The sequence below is a fragment of the Halyomorpha halys genome, unplaced genomic scaffold, assembly GCF_000696795.3.
Source record: "Halyomorpha halys isolate HHAL.00 unplaced genomic scaffold, Hhal_1.1 Scaffold908.1, whole genome shotgun sequence".
Classification (NCBI taxonomy): Eukaryota; Metazoa; Arthropoda; class Insecta; order Hemiptera; family Pentatomidae; genus Halyomorpha; species Halyomorpha halys.
This window is the reverse complement of record NW_027115706.1, coordinates 99,397-123,008: the sequence shown is the minus strand read 5'-3', so window position 1 is coordinate 123,008 and position 23,612 is coordinate 99,397. Positions and strand designations below refer to the sequence as shown.

The following is a 23,612-nucleotide window of genomic DNA, read 5'->3' as shown; positions in this document are numbered from 1 at the left end:
GCTGTATTTTGGTGAATAAAATTGTTTTGATACATCCAAGATAAGAAAATATACTATGAATTAAAAATGTAAGATTAAATTTACAAAAAAGGCTCATGTTAGTGTTAATAGTCCTTACATATTAAAAGCAAGTAAACATTTTATTCATTCTTATTTTTAATTAAATAATTATACAATTGTGGACCAAGTGGAATCTGTCTTTTTCTAGACAAGAGGACATTAACAATTTATCAATCACAGGAATAATAACATTTCCAATAAATAATTTCTTGATAACAGAGGTAGAATAACTGATAGATCTTAATGAGGGTAACCACTTTCCATGACTAAATGAAGTGAGCATCACTAATTCAGTTTAACAGGTGAAGTAATTAAAGAAGAAATTCATTAACTGGATAAATATTGACTGCATATAAAGATATTGACTAAGTGGCTGATACAGTAGAGTAACATAGGTTTAAATAATTGATGCAAGAAGAAGTTGGTCGTGACATACGGTCAGTGGAGAGAATAATACTAATAAGTAATTTTTTTTTTTTGTAGGTACCAAAGTTTCCGCTTAAATTGAAGGCTTTAATCAGTTTTATGCCTAAGCTAAAACAAGAGAGCCCTCATCAATAACAATAAGTTCTACTTTCGGTGACCTCTTCACTGATCATACCCCACTCTACACCCAACTCCTCTTTACATTAATCTACGATCAACTTATCCACACTATTACATTATTTAGCTTCTTAGGAGTCACCTACAGACACCATCTTTCTGGATCTCATTATTTTACCAAGAAATTTTATAGTAGTAATAAATCTTTTACAAGAAAGCCTCAGCACAAAGGGAAAATGATAAAAACTAGAGGGTTTCATTTAATCACTTGCAGTATTTATATAATTCATATAAACTTACCAGACTGGACTCATCAGGTGATGCAAGGCTGAGAAGAAGGACACTCATGTTTACGATCAAAGGATCTGAAAAAAAAAAAAATACTAAAACAAATTCATAATAATTATTTTCATTTCTAGAAAGTATAAAGAACTATTTTTGTAAAGGACTACTTTTTAATGTAAGTGGTTGATATAGAATAATTCTTAGAAAACATGGAGTTAGTTAATCAATACAAATTTTTCCTATGGATGATGCGTAACATTCATAAGTTATATTATATTTATTAAACTAGATGAAAATTATGTCTATTGAGATCTATAGAAAGAAATTAGGATAAAATATTTACAGTAGGACTCCACTTAGAACCATAAATGTAAGAAAATTGTTTTTACTTTGTCATAATACAGAAAATTATTTATTTCATGCTCAAATAAGCAATAACATTCAGAGACGTTGTGAGGAGAATAAAAAGGGGGGTGCCATTACCTATAATAATTTGAAAATGTGAAAAGTTCGAGAGAACTAATTTGAGCTGTCTGTCCTAATTTAAATTCGAAATTTGCCTTCTTTTTCTTTTCTATTTAAATTTTATTTTAAGGCATCAACCACTTATGGGTCATTATTTCCTTAATTTCCAACAGTTTGATTAATCATTATTGCCTGAATTTCATAATTTTGTAGTAGTTTCTGAAATGAAATGTATAATAACCATTTCAAAAAAAGGGGAACTTGTGGTAAAATTTGATTACATTTTATGGCTAAAGTTTTGAGTGATTGAGAAATTCAAAAAGTTTATCCACAATCTGCTTGTTATCCTGCAAAATTGAATGGAGGTCTGCTGGTAATTCATATAACCATTTGAGGAAGATATATGCTCGGCATTAAGTTAAAATATATTCACCAGGAAGTTGCGTTCCGCAAGTCTAGCATACAGGTGGAAAATGGCGGGCCATAAGATTGCTTTGGGTCAGGCCTGTACGACCTATTCGAAGGTTCGTCAAAATCGAGAGAACCTACTTTTAACTGCAAAATATTCCTACAGTATAGGTACTCAAAATTGCTTGTAAACACTATTGATAAAGGTCAGTTTTCCAAAAACGCTTGGATAAGAGCGAATTTCAGGAAACTTCTAAGCCGTAAGTAGGGAAATCCCGTAAAAATTAATGGTAAATTTTAGATTTTAATTCCCTAGGATGTATATATATATATATATGTGTGTGTGTGTATAGGTTGTAGTAGGAACGTCCCAGAGGAGGAAATTGTTAATATGTGAAACTGGAGTTCACACATTAGATGATCAGATAATATGATTTTGATATTATAATAATATTAAGAAATCGATATAAAAAATAATGCATGACAGATGGTTACGTTCAGTCATATATATGTAGTCCTACACCATGAAGATATATATGAATTGATATTGAGTATTACAAATCTACTGAACTAGAAATCTACTGCGTGCCAGTTCCGACCTTGCAGTGTACCACCATGTTACACGAATACTCTTGACTTGGGTACCTTTGCACACCATCAATAAACTCTATTCCGAAAAAAAAATCTTAAAAATCTAAATATTTTTTTCTTTAAATAGTTGGTTGTAGGGGAGGATTAAATTTGATTTAAAATATAATAAAAAGTCCTGTTTGTAAGTTAAAATTATGATATTAAAAAGATATATACTGAAATAAGAGTAAAAAGAAGAATTCGATGATCGGAAACCTACTAAAGGACCTTATCTTACAAAACACTATATCATTGTGCTATTAGTCCTTCACTGAACATAAACATAAAACTACCTAGTAATGGAGCAATAGACAAAACATTTGTATATCAGTATTTTAAATAAAATAGAAAAAAAAACTTTGACACATTAAATATATAAAGTGAAAATGAAAAGAAATTCGAAAACTTTTTATGAATAAAGAAAGAGCTAAAATGAAGCTGCTCCTGCTACTTTTGCATATTCATAAGTGGACACAACTTGAGCTCCCTGAATATAGTAATTATATTTAGGATTTGTATTCCTTCTGGGAGCGTGGTAGCACCGTGGTAAGAGCGAGTGGCTACTAATTCCAAGGACCCGGGTTCGAATCCGGCTGGGCCGAAAATTTTTTTCTGTTACACTGTGGCTGTGCGTCAGCCCTGTGGGTTCTGGAGCTCTCCTGGAGCCCACCCAGCTTCATAAATTGGGTACCCTTAATTGGGTAAAAATCTGGCGGTCGAACGTGATTCTGACCAAATCATCTCCTTGCACTACCGTTGGTCTAGTAACAGTACTTCCTTACAAAGTACTGAACCCTGACCCATCTGAGTTGTAGTGCTACAGATTTTATTTATTTTTTTTAATTCTTTCCAAATCCATGGAAAGGAAAATTTGACCAAATATTCAGGTATTTAGAAGTTATCCTTACATTATTCAGGTATTTATTACATTATTCTAAGATTCTAATATAAAATTTAGCAGCCAATGTTAATAAAAAAAAATTATTTGATACAATAGGAATAATGTTAGAAGATGAATTTTATCTTATTTTCTTTTAATTATAACATTGTATATAGTTAGGGGTGCCTTTTGTATGAAACTATACCTCCCTCCCCCTCTAATAAATTGTTAAAAAAAATAAAATGTAACTGTTATATCAACCATGCAAGGCCCACCAGGCCGATCTGGTATTAAATAAATAAATATAAATATATATATTTCCTACTGAAGTTTAGCTTTACTTTAATTTTTCATGAGATCTAAACTTTTATCCATTGTACAGCTTAAATAAAAACAACCGTTTTCTGAAAGGAGATAACGCACAACTTATTTTTTTTTACTTAAAGGAACTCAAAAATAATTTGTTTATATTTTTGGAACAGTCGCCATTTTTTATTCCCTCTTACTATGGGGTAAGCCATCAATTTTGACTGCTTCATAGTTTTCATTCAAGTAACCAAAATTCGGGTGAAATAACTACCATTTTTCTACTCTTGAGCTCTTGTAATATAAGTTAAGATGCTTATAAATGCAAGAACTGAAACACTTTTTTCTTATATAAATATAATCACAATTACTGAGGTTTTTAAATCAATATAGCGTTAAAAGACAACGTCATATCCAAGTTAATTTATCATGTAATCAATAAAATAATTTGATACAAACGCAAGACTTACCTTCGCTTACAGGAGGTCTCAGTCGTTTGTCGTACCTGGAACCGTTCAGTAGCTCGTCAAGAACCTCTTTATCCGATTTACCCTCACCTTCTGGGTTCCTACAAATATTCACAATAATATAGAAATATGTGATATTTATTTGTAATGTTCTAATAAGCCTAACATAATAATAGTTATCTTAATAATCTAGGTTAGTGATTTCCTGGGGAGCAGCGGTGGCATCGTAAGTTCGCCGCGAAATATTCAATTAAAAAAAAAATAATGAAGAGTTTATCAGTGATTGTTTTCCCTTGTTGAACCAATTTGTAATCTCTAATGAAATTAATCAATCTTGCAGTATAAACTACATTTTTGTTGATCACTTATCAGAGTTTATAAAAAAGTTGGGAAGATACTTTGAAGCAGATAATGAATTAAATTGACATGAATTCAAGAACCATTTAGGGCTAAGGCTCCATCAGAATTTACTTTTTTAGAAGAAGAATCTCTTATTGACTTGTCTTGCGATAGCTCTTCAAAGTTGAAATTTGGTAGCACGGAACTTTCTGAATTTTGGATATCAGTAAAAGAGTAATATCCACTGAATAATTTTTTTTTTCATACCCTCCTGTAATGGTTTTAGTGGGTATTTGGTACGTACATATAGGAGGTATGCTATATGTATAGCTGGGTGTTGAGGATACCTTGGATTGCCTTTTGGCATTATAAGGTTAGGTGAGGGGTCCAATGAAGGTTGTAACTTGGTTGGCTTACGCTAGTGGATTATTGGAACGGGGAGTATCCACTGATTAATGGTGAAGTTCTACGATTATTAATTACATTTGCAATATTCTATTTGTGCGAAGCTGGATTTTCGGCGTTCGCAATGATAAAAATTAAATATAGCTCGAAAAGTTCCGTTGCACAAGAAATGAGAGTCACTATATCCAATTTTATTCCAAGATTTGAGAAGTTGTGTAGTGAACATCAAGCCCATCGATGGGATGCCATTAATAATTTTAATAAAGTTAATCGTCAATGGACGTTAAATAAATTATTTGTGAATTTAGAATTCGTGTTTAATTTATTATTGAACTAACCTAACCACACTGTGGTCGTTCCGTCCCATATGGATATTACCGGAACAGTGGAAATTATGTACTTTATATTATCCCAAAGAAAATAGTATCTATATGGGTAATCACTTAAAAAAAAAAGTTTTTCAATTTTTCAAAAAAGTTAAAAATTTAGACAAAAAATGATCTATTAAGGACGCCGCAGAAAAAAATCCGATTATTTAGGAAGCCGTAAACGGAAAAAATGGGGAATCTCTGATACAGCTTCAGCTGTGATATCTCGTAAGTCAGAGACAACTAAGGCAATCAAATAAATACAAATTAACAATTCATTCTTGTGACAACTCAAAAGAATTTTCAGGTCAGGAAAAAATATATAAGTATCCCGCAAAGTGATGGTTGAGACGAAATGTCTCTGGAATTATACTTGGATTTATATTTTTTTCAAGTTTTAAAATTTTACTGTTGATTTTTATTTGGAATTACAAGGTATCACAATAGTAAGCGATATTATAACATCCTACAGAGGAAGAATGCGAAGCAATTGAACTTGGTAACTAATTTTTTTATGAATTGAAGTTTTTGCCATCAATGGGTTTTTTATGGCTAATTTCGTGTATTATTGAAACAATCTTTAGGAAATTAATTTTCTTAAGATAATAATAATGTTAATGTTAAGTTATGATAATTGTTATAAAAAAGAATGTAATTAACAAACATTATGAACGTCTATCTGTAAACGCTTTATGATATTCTCGTCTAATTTTTGTTTCTATCCAATTATTTATCTTATAATAACTAAATTAATAAGTGTTCCAACAACTTTATTAATGAAATTTCAACATTAGCATTATTATAGCATAGGATATTAAATTAGCCATTGATACGCGTAATTTTCACGTTTTCTGATCTGGCACCACTGGATTTTTTGTTTCTTTTAACATTAAATAAAGGTCTATGCTAGTTCGGTCAATGACCTTACTTGATTCTTTACGAAGAAGGACAACTGAAACTTGCAAAACATAGCACATATCCTATTCCGTACGTCAACTGATGCTGTGGAAGCAAGATAATTACCTGTCTTAGTTTGCAAGGTAATCACTTGTAACGACATTTATTATGAATGTTAAAATTTCATTAATAAAGTAATTAGAACGATTATTATTTTATTTATTACAGCTAAATGATGTAATAAAAAATAAAAATATTTAGACGTGAATGTCTCCTAAACAAAGCGTTTAGAATATTTTACCTTCATAAGGACTTTTTTCTTGTTTTCAGACACTTGATTCATATTTTTAGTAAGGCAACTTAACCCTGAAACACCCTGGCTGTATATGTAAGTTATAATAGTACAGTGATTCCATATTCATAAAACATCCGTGTAACAAAGATTTCGGTTTATTAGATGATATGTATTGTCATTTTTACATATATTAATCAATATTCTATAACAGATATGTATATATATATAAATAAATAATATAACGAACTTTTATGGAAAACTACTTGAGCCTATTGTACGTGCCCCGTTGGAGGTAGTAAGTCGGTCTAACAAACGAGGGACAATCTTTTCCAAAGGCGGAGCCTACCCTGGTTAAGCTTCATCCTGAATACCAAATGAGAATTCTTCTCTCTTTCTCCTCCCAGGCTTATGACAATAAAATAGGAATTTCAAGAACAGGTTGAATGTGGAACATAACGTCAATAATATCGGAACAGAAGAAATAAATAATTCTAAATAGACTTAATGCTATTAATTTTCGTTTTACTCAGCCTTTTTTTTTTTTTAAATTTATTTATTGATATTTACAACTTTACATAAAATACATCAAGTAAATGTGAAATAATATCATAATGGTATGGTACAACGATGTAGAGAAACTACCCATTGGTAGTTCACTCTAAAAACATTTTTGTTCTAAAATTTTTTTTTTTTAATAACTTATTTATTGTTATTTACAACTGTATAGACATATATACAACAAGTAAATTTGCTGTAGGTGACATAGTGACATGATACATGTGGAGATTTTACCCACTGATAGAACTCCAATAACATTTCTAGAGGAGAAGATCTCGAGGCCATCTTTTTTTCAGATGCCTAGGAGGATTATTAGGTAATGAAGGAGAAGCCAGGTTAGAAACAAGTGGATTTGGGTGGTTGAGAAGTTTGTTATGGAAGGAACGGTATCTGGTTCTGGCCAAATCGGAAACATATGGAACATTAATGTTCCTGATGGATGACTTGATTTGCGACAAAGTAAGGAGCAATAAGGATTTTACGAAGGATTTTCGACTGTAAGGATTGGATTCTGGAGGAATTTGATGGTTTAGTGGAGCCCCAAGTTCTAAAAGTAATTTCCAATTTAACATATGGATGTGACAGGGCCTATCTTCTCACGATATATCGGTGTTTAATAAGGCCGGTGATAGATTACGGCTGCGAAGTTTATGGGGATGCCTCAAAGAAAATTGACCACATACCAGAACTAAACCAACTATTTGGCCAGTTATGTAGAGTACTGAACAGAAACTTTCGGCCTTCAACTGAAAACCAACTACTGATCTATAAGATCTTGCTAAAACAAATCTGGATCGAACTGCGGGAACAGCCTAATTCTGAACCATCAGGTGCAAAATGGAATTTAAACCATTGTATAAAAGACTAGCATACCAGAAAATAAAGATAAAAAATATTAACCTAACAATAATACAAGGTAGCGCTTCAAAATCTGAAAGTATCCTAGTCTACTATTTTGTATTTTCTATTATAGTAGATACTTCAATTTATAAATTGAAAATGTCTAGTAAAAATTAGAGAAAGAAGTTTTCTTTATAAAAGAAAAACAATTCCCAACAATTACTGGAGATTATAACGCAGAGGTTGGCCGAAAGAAGTTGTGAGATACTGTTACTACGGTACCTAATACAGTAAGGATTTGGAAGGATATAGAGGAAATATTGATAAATTTTGCCAATAGAAATAATTTACAAATACTAAATACATACAATAATTCAAAAGCTGTAAATGAAAAGGTGCTTAGCTAAAGATTGAAAATATGAAATAATTGAATCAGATGGTCAGGGGGTGCAGTGAGTAAAAAGAACATAAATAAACAAAAAAATATTTATTCATGCCAATTGTTTATTTATGTTCTTCTTACTGACCGTACACCATCTTCTCCAATTATCAATCTACGGTCAACTATCTACACCTTCAAATATGAAATAGATTATATTCTGGCTTGAAGAAAATATCAAGATACAATAAAATTTCAACTTCCAATAAAATCACAAACTAATAATAGGGCAAATAAGGATACCTCAAGACGTTTATATATAATGAACAATAAATCAAAGGCACAAGAGCCAATTTATAGAAGATTTTGAAAGTCTATTAGTAATTAATGACGTTTAATAAAGAGACAACCATACAGCAACATTGTAATTGACTGAAAGTTATTAAATAAACTTCAAAAACAACATGGGAGTAACCACAACCAACAGGAAAACGAAACAACCATTAACTTTAAGATACAACCTTAAAGATGACTAATAAAAGGGAGGGAATTAAATAGAATTCCAAACGTCTCTGAAAGAACAGATCAAACACAGCGAAATAAGGAAGAAGGTAAGAGAGAGGATTAGGTGTGAACTAAAAGAATACGAGGAAAAGAGTATTAGAAAAATTTTACAGTCCTCTGGCCCTACCACAAATAAAGATTTATCGGATCTAAAGGGAAAATGGATTCTCAATTCAGGAAAAATAATTACCAATAGATAAGATCTAAATATATTGATAACTAAACTTTTTTATTCGTTATATAATCATAATAACCATAACCCTCTACATAATGTTATACTCAACATGATAGTTATACTGTGATTAATACGAACGAAAAAAGTAAATAAAGGAAAGCATCTTGGAAGATGAGATAATAAAATCATTACTTCAATTAACGAAAGGGAAAACATCTGGTGAAATTAGCAATGATATCCTTATTCTAGGAATGAATTGCTTATATTCGAAAGACTACTACAAGAAGGCTTCGTAGCACAGTAATGCTATACTAGTAAAATAATTTTATTGGATAGTAAAGAAGATCCCCCAAGACATTGGCAATATAAATTAATAACGTTCTCTTCCTCAATATAAAAAGTATTTACAACTATTATTAAAAAAGACCAATCCCAGTTTTTTATGAAAATCATCCTTATGAAAAAACTGGCTTCAGATCTCAATTATCCATAATTGAACATCTACATAAAATAAACCAAATCCAAGGGAAAAGCAAGTACAACTTACTGCTTTACTTGGTAGACTTCAGAAAAGCGTTTGACTCCATATATCATCTTCAATGTTGCGGGCATAGAATCAATGGTAAATGCTTAAATATATTAAAAACTATATTTGAAAACAATAGGGTCTTCATAGCCATTGAGGGTAATAATAGAACACTGCAAAGTCGAAGAGGCGTCAAACAAGGTTGTCCACAAAGAAATAAATTTAAGAAAATATTTATGGGGAGAAAGTGATGTGTGAGATATACCACAGATCAGGCAAAATTAAGTGCTAAAATTTAATTTTTATTATAACGAATTTATAATGTGATATTAATTGAAAACACAATTCATTTACTAGTTTTTCATTTATAAGGCTCTTCCTTATCCACTTCATTGTCATTCAGTAATCCAGAGTCTACGTCGGTGTCATGAGCTTGAAAGTATATTTCTAAAAAGGGCGTGATGGAAATGAGATTTAAGGGGAATTAGGACGCATGTCTTGTTTTGTTTTTTTTATCTTAAAGGTGAATTTGTGCACTGTAAAGGTAATCGAGTAAAATTTATTTATTTATGATCTTAGACGAAAAATAATAAAAGTTAAGAAAGGAATTTCTACATTTAAACTTTCCGTTAAAAAAAAAAAAAAAAAAAAAAAAATTAGGATTGATCAGATATGCACCGAATCCAATAGATCTGTAACCGCGATACTCGATACTGTTTAAGAGGTCAAAATTGTTTTCCTTTTTGTTATGGCATCAGTGAGGCTTAATCGTAAAAAAAACTTATTAAATCTGTACCACTACAACTCGTGAAGAGTCAGGGGTACAGTACTTTGTAAGGAAGTACTGCTACTAGACCAACGGTTGTGAAAGGGGGTGATTTGGTCAGAATCAAACTCGACTGCGAGATTTTTACCCAATTAAAGGTACCAACTAAGCTGACTCACGGCTACAATGAAACAGAAAATATTTATCTACCTCAGCCAGATTCAAACTCGGGTTATTGGAGTAAGTAGCACAGTATCACACTGACATAATCGAGTCCAAGAGTTTTTTATTACTAAGTACAGTGCCATTAACTCTAAAATTATTACTCCCAATTTTATAAAATTATGTTTCTTAAAAGAAAAAAATAATAGGAGAGGTTAAAAAAAAGAATAACCGAAACCAGAATAATTTTTCAATAACCAGCATCCCTAATAATAATGACCAGAGGGGAAAATATCGTAAATTTGACTTACACCACTTTTCCTACTATAATAACAAAAATTTGACTTACATGCCAACAAAGTGCTGCTGCATGTGTTGTTTACAAAAATTGTTTTATCTCCTTTCCTTTTACCACCTTGATTAAAAAAAATGAATCTGTGATTATCCTTGATGGGTGACTGTTACTTGGTATGTTAATATTTTTATGAAATTAATAATGTTTTATTTTTTACTTTCTGGAAGGACTTCCCTCATTATACATTTTCTTTTCTGTCCTCTGTAGTTTTATATTATGGTCTAGAAATATTTTAAAATTGCACATTTATTTCAGTAATTTTTAAAAAAGTATATCTTTTATCGTGTTTTATGTATTTTCAATTAAAAGCAATAACGACGCAGACGTAAAATTACGATCTATACTATGCAAAAAAATAGGACCACAATAATATTAAAATAATTACCCTAAACTAGTGAAATGTTTAATTCTATATTATTTAACAGAAAAAAATACAAAATGAGAGGACGTACATATAAATAAAAAAAAATCAATGATAGGAAAATAAATTTAAATTAAATTACATAGGTAAGAAACCGGATGTTGTACAAGGAAGTCTGAAAATCGTTTCTGAAAATTAAAAAAAAAACCTTTAGGAAGAATAAAATGATTTTATTAAATTTCTAAAAAATATTATGAAATAAAACAAAATTTGTAATTAAAACAAAAGGGAGAGGATATTGTTTTTTCATATGGATGGTATAAAGATATACCATACTATGTGGCCTACATTTTATACAATTTTGTTCTCTCTCATTCGCTTACAGTCGCTATTCCCCACCCTTTTAGCAGATGACAGAAAACAAACAATTTAAAGCATCTGTAATTGTTGATGTGTATTTCATTACAATTTTTGAATAATCAACATTTTCTGCTTGTGTACAGCAGGAGTATTTCTTCAATACTGATGATTTCATTATTAAAATACACCTCCCTAACCACCCAAACCCACTCGTTTCTAACCTTGCTTCCTCTTCCATTCCTGGCAATCCTCCAAGGTGCCTGAAAAGAAGGTGGCCTCGTGGCCTTATATCGTAAACTGTTTTAGAGTTCTACTACTGGGTAGTTCCTCTACATCCTGTATCATATCATATGTCATTATGATCAAATTTACTGGTTGTATTTTTTTATACAGTTGTAAATATCAACAAATAAATAAAAAAAAAAAAAATACACATTTCTAATGCAAGAGTCCAATAAATAGTTATCATAGCAAGTATAATTTTTTTTTGATATTTAAACAAATAACGGATATCTCTTGGGAATGAAAAAAATACTATAAAATTTAGATATTTCTGAAGAATTTTGTTTTTATGATGTTTGCCCATAATTATATCAATAGGAAGATTCATGATATATACACGTGCATCAGACTCATACTATCATGTCCATAAATTCACAATCTCAGAACTTACTTGCTATAACATCTTAACTAATGTAATAGCTAATAGAAATATTTAAATTTAAATAGATCATTAATGTAAATTCTACTTACAAGGCTGTTCCTGAAAAGATGAGACAGGCTACAAGGCAGAGAAAACATGCCGCCTTAACCAGCCTGTCTAATCCACCCATATTAGGGCATCTGTAAAAAAAAAAAAAGTTAAACCATTAATTGAAATTTCAAATAGACAGAAATTATTTATATATTGTAAGTAAACACGTCAATATTCGCATTTTTTTTTTTATAAACTTAAAAACACTATCGAAAACTTACGCATTTATTTGACAGTAAACCCAGAGTCAATTTCCTAAATAGAAAAATATTACATGCATATATAAAAATATATAATACGTACATAATGTAAACCTTTGGATCCTATCGAATAAGTTTGAAATCAATTTTATGTTTCTACAAAAATGTACTAACAGTCACATAATGCACAAGAAAATAATTATTAAGATAGAATAAATTGTTTTATAATTTTTTTTTTTTGGACCTTGTACAGATTTGGCTACCCGAACCAGCCTTCTATCTTGGGCTACTGCTTTCCAGTTTGCTGCATAAAGCTCTTTCGCATCTTTGTCGATTTTGTCTATCTATCAGGTTTTTGGCCTCCCACATTGTCTTCTGCCAACTATACTGGCATTCATTGTTGTCTAGAGGCGTCCTGATGGATTGCTCAGAGACACATATCCCTCCTTGTCTTCATATCATGAGATACTGACTGACCAGTCTCTGCAAGCAGTTCATTGTTAGTTCTTCTTATCGATGTTTTAAGGCCCTGATCCTAGATCGCTCCTGTAACTATACGGAGGCCTTTCCGATTAAAGGAAGGACGATTCCGAGGACTCTCGCTTCAGATTTTTAGGTATTTCAGGGATGTTGACAGAGGTAAGAAGGCTGTGTTGGCGCTTGTTGGTCTATCTCAGTCCGTTGATAATTTATTGATGTTATTGGGGTAACGAGGTATTTGAAATTGTCTTTTTATTTTACTTACTGAACGATTTGTCAAGTGCATTGCTTCTATGTCACTTCTAAAGGGTGAGCAGATATATAATTACCTATTTTTCTAAGTTTAAATTTTATTATTATTTCTTTAACTATATTTAATTTGCGGTTTGAGAGTAAAATAAAATGAGTCACGTTTGAAACATGCGTGCTAAGAGAAATACTTTTGTTTATGGTGAAGCGAAATTAGTAAATAGAATTATTTTAAATTGGTACTGGTCTAATTGGACGAACCGTTTTTGAAAAAATAGGCGTGCATATGATAAAAATCGATTGGACCAATCCCCACAATCCCTGAATATTTCATGAACATCGGATGAACGGTTAAATTAATTATACCCGAACATAAATTTGAAACATGTAGATAGCGCCAAATTTGTTCCTTGATTTAGTATAGAGGTTTATTAGTTTGCAAGGAAGTACTTTTCCTAAAAACGGTACAAGTAAGTGATTTGTTAATGTTATGATCAACCAGATTCTCAGATCAACCAGAAACATAGCTAGATTTTTTCCCAATTTAACATCCACTTTTTAAAAGCTGTTTCAATCCCAGAGGACTCACTGTACCCTCAGGGCTACAGTAACAGAGTAAATAAGTATACGCCATGGCCGAATTCAAACCCGGGTATATATATAATTAAGCGAATCGCATTATTTCAAAGGTGTAGCTCAAGGAAATTTTTCATCCAGGTTTTTTTTTCAGTCTCCTCTGCGAATTCATCTGTATTAAAACTATGACCATTTTACATATCCAACTGTTTTTTTATTTTAACGTGAAATAGTTGGTAAAGAACACATTTGATTAAGCTAAACGAAACTTCCTTTTGGAATCTGATAAAAACAGATTAATCAATTTAATTACCCATTCTATATGTGTCATTTGGAATATGATACCTCAGACAAACATTGAACCTAGTACTCGTCGTGAGGACGGAGAATTAAATAAAAAGATGAAAAATGATTCATTTTGAAGATGACCCAATATTCGAGACCTGAAACGCGAACATTCCCTTCATAACGGACAGCACTTTAGTGGATATATGATGAGGACAGATTTGAATTGCAAAATGACTACATGTCGCTAACTGCCCTAGTACTTACAGCGTTTTCAAACACACTTTAGCATATCTCTGTGCACCTAATTACTCTTCAAATTCTTTCTCTCATATCAGAAATTTCCCTAGGCGGATATTTCTGCATTTAAGTCAGATCTGTACAAATCTCTTTAAAAAAATAAATAAATAATATATTTATCACATTCATCAATACTTATCATATTCATCTATATTGTATTTATCAATGGCTGACAGAATGGTTCAGTTTATACCTCTTTACCGAAATGAAAGTCATCAGAAATACGATAACATTAAATTCCTAGTTTTAATTAGAAATATAGCAATTATAGAGTTTAAGCTCTTTTTACAAGTGGTGTAGATGATAGTCGTTGGAGAATGACGGAAAAGTATTACCAAAATTAGATTATAATATAGATGTACAGTTTTAGACAGCACTTTCCTCGTACGCATACACAGTACAAACATAATACGACAAGCGCTAGTTCAAAATTTAACTAACTACTTCGTAACAAGTAGTTGAAATTAAAAAAACGGTATGAAACCCTCCACTCCCGCCCACCATGGTAGCCTTACTTATCTGATTTTTCAAACAGACAACGAGTAGGTTTGTCGATGTACGACATGTCACAATCTCACAAGAGGAGATCATAACACAAAAAAGGCAATCCTTCCCCCCCGGACCCGCCCCGCTAAGACCCTCGACGGTCCTATATTACTTTTGAAATATTAGCTTAAAACGGGTAGAAGAAACTTTAAGATAGTTAAACCTTAAATAAAATATGACTCTGCAGATAGTCTTTTGATATTAACAGCAACAGGATTAATTCCTTATCACAAATAATGTAGTTGAATATTCATATTTACATCACATTAATTTATAATTTTTACAATTAAATGTAATATATACACAGGAAAGATTTAAATTTTATTTAGTGTACAATATGTTTACGTAAAAAAAAAAAAATAAATAAACTGGATTTAGTGAATGACAAAATTCTTCCTTTTTCAGCTGCAATAATTTATTTCATATAATCAGCAACAACGTTTCGGGAAATATCCCCCATCTTCAGGTTGCTGATAAAAATATCCTATATATAACATATAGTTATATCTTATATTGTCATTATTGCTAATATTTAATAATATTATTGTCATTGAATGAATAAAAACTTTTTTATTATTAACAGTCATACATTTTTAGGAGAATAATTACCTTCCTGCAGTTTAAAAAGGAAGAATTGTATCATTCACCAAATCCAGTTTAATTCCAGAGACTCTTCCAGTAAAAGATCATCAAGTTTAAAAAAAAAAAAAATAAACATTTTCAAACTACCAATATAAAAAAAAAAAAATGAAATGTTTACGTACGTAAAAAGCCTCAAAATATACAAGGAAAAATTATACTAAATAAAAAAAATACAAAGAATATTACGTTGCAACACAACGGCCAGGCAATGGTTGGAAAGAGATAAAATTAAAATCAAAGCTGGAGCAAAAAATAATTAATGCAAAAACAATACCGTCGGCTTACAAGTGAAACACATTAAGTCAAAATTTTGTATTTTTGAATTATTTGGTTTTTCCAGTAGAAAATGTTAAAATATTAAACTCCAAACAATAGATTAATATCGTAAAGATCGGTTTAAAAAAAGTTAAATGACTATTTATCTAGAATTAAAAAAAAATTATCATCTAATATCTCAAAATGTCAATTTGTGAGTTAGTGTATTTCACTTGTAAATCAACGATTTTTTCTCTATAAAGATTTAATTCAGTATGATATTAAATTAGAGCATAGGTTTTAATTGATATTCGAAATTGAATATCAGTACACGATGCTGCGAATACCTCTGTATATTGGAATAATACAGTTCTACAATCGTGAACTGTTGGAGTACAGTTACAAACGTTACAAAGTTACAAACGTCGAGAGTGGAACAATCGCGCTGGAACGTGTTCCGGCAGTTGCTGTTTTGACCCGAGGTAACGGATTTTCCGAGAATTCAACATTCGACATGCACATTTGCAGACCTATTTATCATGACAATACCGTGAATAGGGAAAAATCATGAATTCAGTTGATATTTTTATTTGTAAGTACTTCTTATAAATTTAATAAATGTATTTTGGACTAGAAAAATGAACCTAAGCATCTGTAAATTAATTGAAGTCAACATTAATTATGTTTTATTTAAAATAATGCGAGAGTTCATTTACTACAAAGTAATCAATTTAATGAAGAATTTTATTTTTACGACACGTGGATAATTGCTCAATTAAAATGCAGAATGACAATATTTTGATTTTTTTTCCTCCATAATTAATTATACTGTAAAAGAAAAAAGCAGTTAATAGAAAATTAATAATATTAAAAACCTGAATTATTTATAAGGAGATTATACCTTAAAAAAAGGAAAAATTAACCTTTTAATTGAGTTAATAAATTACTTAAAATCTGTTTAAATAATAAATTACTAAATCGGTTTAAAATCTAAAAAAATACCACTAAACAATATATATATGAATTCAAATATAAATAATATAATTGTGCGGATGACTTAGTGGTCCATAGATTTCTAAAGGTTGGGATTCACTAATTTATATGAATGTACGAGTTGAAGAATGCATACAATTAATGTAATAAAACTGGAAAATAATTGATGATTATACAAAAAGAAAAAACTATCTTACATATATCGTGAAAATAATACAATTTCCTATCAATCATTATTTTTAATTCGATGGACATTTTTATAGTTAATTGGATGGCTATTATTTAAGAGTATCTATACAATAAGGCGTATGCTACTTAAATGAAGTAATTTAAGAAAAAAAATGGACGAAAAACTAAAACAGTTACTAAATTTGTTGATTTATTTATAATACATGGGATATTAAAACTTCCGAAATAACATACATGAAATACTAAAATTTACTACTGAAATTGTCATTGATAAAGCCAAGATATAAAATAATTAATAAATATAAGATCAATAAAGATACCTAATAATAAATTCTGCGAAAACAAAACTAACAAAGCCATAAATGCTTCATGAAAGATAATTAAAATAATTTTTTTGGAAATTTTGATCTTTAGAGTCTAATAAATAATTTATAGTTTGTATAATATTGTAATAACTAAGAAATGTTGCTTAATAACAAAACCTTTTCAATGGAAACAATATTTACGAATAACAAACATAAAAACAAGCCAAACAAAAAGTGAAATTACAGATTGTTTTAAAATCATAAATAAGGGTGATAACAATAAAAAAAGAAAATAATTAGAATGATATAATTTTTATAAATTTGAAATAACGAACAGAATAATAACCAAAATTAAAAAAAAAAAAAACATTTAGAACTATGATCATAATAACATTTAAAATTAGGAACGAATACAAATAAATTAAAATTATACATAGAAAACATATACCGTAAAACAGAATATAGTACTTAGGATATGATTTAGAAAATTTGTGGTGGACAATATACAAAACAACTTTATAAAAACGGAAAATAAGAAAAATCAAAAGAAGAATGAACTAACATATAAATAATAGTAACGGTACAATTAAAACATCTAAACACATATAATTATAATTTTTTAATGCTCCCTACATTGTCACAAATCAAGTCCATGAGGACCTCAATGTTCCATATGTTGCCGATTTGGCCAGAACCAGATACCAATCCTTCCATGATAAACTTCACAACCACCCAAACCCATGTTTCTAATCAAGCTTCTCCTTCATTACCTGATAATCCTTCTAGGTGTCTGCAAAGGCGATGGCCCCGAGACCTTCTCCACTAGAAATGGTATTGGAGTTCTATCAATGGGTAGATTCTCCACATGTTTGTATCATGTAATTTTATAACTTATAGTAAATTTACTAGTTGTATATATTTTTATACAGTTGTAAATAACAATAAAATTATTTTTTAAAAAATATATAATTTTGAATTGAATCAACCTAAAATTTTGAATATAGCCAAAATTATAAAATATGATAAGAAGTAAATTTAATATATCCCACAATTCGTTTCAGATTGGAGAAACATTCACAATAACCTAAAACCAACCGTTCCAAAAGAGCATCCAGTAGCGCCGGCGAAGGAGTAGGCTCTGTTACCATGTCTTAACCACAATGCAGGTATAGTATCATACTGCGCCGGGTCAGGAACAATTTGTACTAGGGAATGTACTTGATGGGTAGTATATTCCAATTTCAGTCATAATAATATTGTACTATTTTGCTTGCGTGTAAAGTAGATAAAATTCGATTTTTTGCACTTTAATAGAAATCCCAAGAAGAGATTAGAAAATATTAGACTTAATTTTATCTTGTATGCTTCTAATTGAAACTATACGAAATAGTTTATGTTTATTTATCATATTTTTAATAAATTTAACTAGCTGAAACGTTGTAACTACGTTTCTCCAATAAATTCTATTTAAAAGGTCTTGTTTGAAAAACAATTTGACATTAAAGAAGCAACGTACAAACATAAAAGATGGCTTTTTGGACCAGATACAGCTATAACCCTCTAGATTTATAAAATATCAGAAAATTTAAAATACTGATTTTCAGAGCTGACTGAATTCACCAAAAATAAGCTTTAGAATTTATATCGACCATTCCTTAAATAATAGTTACTGTCACTATAATAATAACGTTAATCTCAATTGCTTTATCTTGTATAATGCTCAGTGAAATTCCATGGAATAGTAAGACGGACTACTTGAATCCCGATCATTAAATGGATTGCTATACAGGTTGGAACGATACAATTGAATAATATTATTATTATATAAAAATTAAATTATAGAACTTTAAATTATTATGGCTGATAGCCGACTCAAAATCGATTTACACTATATCTTATGCTGTCCTTGCATACCATTTACATAAAATATTGTAAAGTCTAAGTTAATATTAATATACTCATTTTCTTATACGTTTCTGTTCAATAATTTTCACTTTGTAATATATCATGTTTCGTTTACATAAATGGTATGGCAGGGAAACGGAAATTATAGCGTGAATATCGACTTTTAAACTATCGATATACAGTAGTAGAATTGAAACAATTGCATCCTTACAGTACAGTTCCCGTTCACACATTCAGAAGTTCATACCTTGAAAGCGAAACATATCTAAAGAGCTAAAGAAATCTTTAATATAGACATCATCAGACAAGAAAAGCGCAAGAAAATTATATGGTTAGCTCTGGCATTGATTACATTTATTAGAGGCCACTTCTGAATAATCTATTATCTGGATAGATATGCATAACTACAATATACTGATTGACTTATTACAAACATGAATATCAACAAAATTATCAAAATTTACACAGCTGCAAACTAAACAATTATAAGATCCAAAACTCAAAAACATTTTATTGTCGGGTGAGGGCGTTAAACGTAATATATAAATAGTTAAAACAATAACGTTGCAAATTGAAAAATAAAATCCTCACAGTCCAAAATTACACCGGATTATACATTTTATACTCACTAAGGATGTCTCTCTGCTAACCATGTTCAATGACACAAGAACTGACTCCCAATGACCATGTAAAGCGAAGAGGGTTCGTCGAATGGATTATTGAACATCAATCAGTGGATGCCAATATTTTAAACAAAATTATTTTCAGAAGCACATTTTCACCTCGATGGATTTTTTTAATTATCAAAATTTAGTGGTTTAGATAGTCCACAGGTGATTGTTGAAAAACAAATGCATCCTCAACGTGTCACTATTTGGAGCGAATTTTGAGTTGGAGGACCATTGGACCATATTTTTTCTAATAAATGGTCAAGCAGTTCATGCTACTGTTGCTCGATATCGCGACGTGGCGACAGAATTCTTCCTGCCTAAGTTATATAATAACGATGTGTACTACATGCGGTTTCAACAAGACATGCCACATGCCACTCTTTTTGGTGATAATGATTTTCCAAGTAGATCGTGTGATTTCTTGTTTTGGGGTTATTTGAAGATTATATCAATATATTACAAGAGCCGGGAAGAAAAAAAGGCAGTTACCTCACCCCAATTTTTGTTTATTTTAATGAAAACTAGGAATAATTACTAGTCAAAATTGATAAGTCTGCCAAGTACAGAGTAGGGGGAATAAAAACAGGCGGCTGTTTCAAAACCTTAAAAAAACACAAATTTTTCTAAACTATTACTGCTAAGAAGATAAACATCATAAACTATTTTATAGTTCATTAAACTAGCTTTTATTTGAGTGCTAATAGACATCTGTACGACAAATGGTTTTTGAAATATAAATTTTTCTAAATAAATTCAATAACTATTGATCTTTCAGTACGTCTCATACAACATTTTTATGAAATGTTGCTTTTTAAAAAGCAATATATCGAAAACTATTTAACGTAAATAACTCTATTAGAGCTCATATTTTAGCAAATTTACTCTTTTTTAAATTACATTCTCTTAGGTTTTCATGTGTTGTTCCTACTTTTTAAGATATAGAGCTCCGAAAGAAAAATTAGTTTTTTTTTTATCGCTTTGAAACAGCCACCATTTTTCATTCCCCCTACCTATACTTGGCAAACTCATCAATTTTGACTATTAATTATACATAGTTTTCACTAAAGTAATCAAAAAATTGGGGTGAGATAACTGCCTTTTTTTCTCCTCTTGGGCTCTTGTACTAATAAGCCCACAAGCATAAATCCATTGAAGAAGGAAACTGAACGCTGCAAATTCAGCCTCATTTATGCGAAATGGCTATCGAAAATTTCTTCAAAAGAATGCGTGTTTGACAGAAAAACTGCAGGGCTATTTCCTATATATGTTATTACATTTAAACCTATCCTGTGTACGATTTATTACAACGGATTTGGTTCTCAGTAAATTCTAGCAAACTAAGCAGTTAATCTTAAGAGAGTAAGTTGCAATCACAATAAAATTAGGGGACTTAAACAAAAGTATATTAGTTGTAATAGTGAAAAAATACTTTATAACATTACAAATTATTTAGGTTTTATTAATTATGATAATACTTGCATTTCTGTTGTTTGTATGTTAATAGAATAGTTTGATTATTACTTGCTTGGATTTTATACTTATATTTTTAAACATCTTATCTATCAATGTTAAACTATTAATTTATACTAGTGAGCGTAAATTTGGTCAAATATACTTTATTATAAGAATCTGAAGTATTTTATAGTTTCAAAATAACTAAACTCTACAGAACTTTAAGTTCGCAATTATCAAAATAAAATAATTATTTAGTACTTTAGCAAAAAGAGTTTGCTAAAATAACAGCATTACTTACTGTAGCGCCTAGTATATAATTCTCCAAGAAGAGGAGCTAGCCTAGCCAAGTCTTCACCTACCCTAGAGATCAATAGACAATGAATGCAGCACGTTTCTCCTCAATCCTAACTCCTTCGATCCTCAAGATCCCCTGAATTATAATAATGGTTAAAAGTTTAAATATTTTATAACTATTACTACTCAATGTCGGTTTTTTTTATGTTTATTCTGTAAACTAGGATTAACAAAAGAACCTATTTAGAAAATAGAGGCTTTGGACCTTGGAAAGGAAAATTATTTTATCAAAAGAAAGAATTAAAATATTTCATTTTCAGTTTATTAATGAAGAACTGAAGAATATTTTAAAGAAAGGAAATTTTGGATTGGAAATCTGATTGGAGAGGATTAAGAAATAGATTTCGCTCCAGAGTATATACGAAACTACGATTTTTAAAAAGAGGAATATTTAAGTTCCGTTGACAAAATTACTCATTTTGAGATCTTTGCAACTGGTATGTTTTATTTTAAATAACTTGTTCAATGTTACATTTATTAGTGCTCACGAATTTCTTTGGTCTGCTCCTGGAGTTGAGAGAATTTGGATAAACATGAAGTTCACGTAAGATGTGTTGGGGGCTTCCCCCACTGTGTGCATATACGCAGCTGTGGTAGGCGTTACTGAGGATGAGCCACACATGAGATAGAATCTCAACTCATGTCAAGCCTAAACTAATAGTAAATATTTGAATCCAATGTTTGCCTCCATATTTAACAGTTCACGTGTTCTTGTTTAAACAATTTTTTTTGGGGCTCATGGAAGGCATCATACTTCTAGCTAAATTCAGGTATGGATCATGAATTATTTTTTATTTATAATAAAAAACTTGTACAGAATTCTGATCAATAATAAAATTAATATCGTTTCAATACTTCCCTCAAAAATAACAAAACAACAATTATATAAAATTCTATCTTAAAAAATATCTATAAATCCCACCAAATCACATTTACCCTTCGACGTAAACCTTCGTCTTGCCCTACAGTATCTTTTAATAACACCCCACTTATTCCTGTTGAACAGATCCGTTACTTAGGACTAAATCTGGACCAACGACTGACATGGAATCCTCATACAAGACTGAAAAGACTGGAAACTGCTCGTCTATTCCGACTATTATAACATTTACTAGACAAACGGTCCAAACTTCCAATCCACAAAAGACTGATCTTGATGACTATTATAAGGCCTATTTGGAGATACGGAGTTGAGCTATGGGGCTCCACTAAATCATCTAATTCCTCTCGAATCCAATCCTTACAGTCCAAAATCCTTCGTAAAATCCTTAATTCTCCTTACTTTGTCACAAATCTAATCATCCATCAGGACCTCAATGTCCCCTATGTTGCCGATTTGGCCAGAACCAGATACCAGTCCTTCCATAATAAACTTCCCAACCACCCAAACCAACTCGTTTCTAACCTGGTTTCTCCTTTACTACCTAATAATCCTCCTAGGCGTCTGAAAAGATGATGGCCTCGAGATCTTCTCCTTTAGAAATGTTTTTGGAGTTCTATCAATGGGTAGATTCTCCACATGTTTTTATCATGTCATAATATCACTTACAGCAGATTGACTTCATGTGTATATATGTATACAGTTGTAAATATCAATAAATAAATTATTAAAAAAAATATATATCTTTATTGAAATTTACAACTGTATATTATATAATACATTCAGTAAATTTGATCTTAGTTAAAAAGAAATTTACAGGATTGTAGAAAAATTACCCATTGGTAGCACTCTAATTTTATAAAATTGAAAATGAAATTTGTTTTATTACAAACTAGTCAAAAAAAGTTCAGTTCTTAAAGAATGGCCAATGCTACCAAAAGAATTCTGAGATAACTAAATAAAAGTTTCCTTTAAATCGTTATAATTGTAAACTTTCAGTTTTTATTAAAACCTAAAAGTTTATTTATGTGAAAACAATTAATTGTGTAATAAGTGAAAGATTTCCAGCTTAACTCTTCGTCTCTCAATACGGAGTTAATTTTTTAGGCCATCGTTTTGCCAATTGAGAGATCTTAAGGAATGAAAATTACAAAATTACATTATTACAACCTCGAAAGC

At 30.4% G+C, this 23,612-nt stretch overlaps 1 protein-coding gene across 5 annotated transcripts in view; it reads right to left on the bottom strand.

Moving 5' to 3' along the window:
* Nucleotides 1-23,612, bottom strand: part of pHCl-1 (pH-sensitive chloride channel 1) — a 114,506-nt gene that overhangs the window by 37,190 nt on the left and 53,704 nt on the right. For all 5 annotated transcript variants that reach the window (XM_067052732.1, XM_067052733.1, XM_067052736.1 and 2 more), the window contains 3 exons: nt 12,148-12,237; nt 4,048-4,145; nt 904-968 (listed from right to left, as the gene is read on the bottom strand). In XM_067052732.1, coding sequence (XP_066908833.1) covers nt 904-968; nt 4,048-4,145; nt 12,148-12,237 — 253 coding nt within the window. The remainder of the gene's footprint in view (nt 1-903; nt 969-4,047; nt 4,146-12,147; nt 12,238-23,612) is intronic.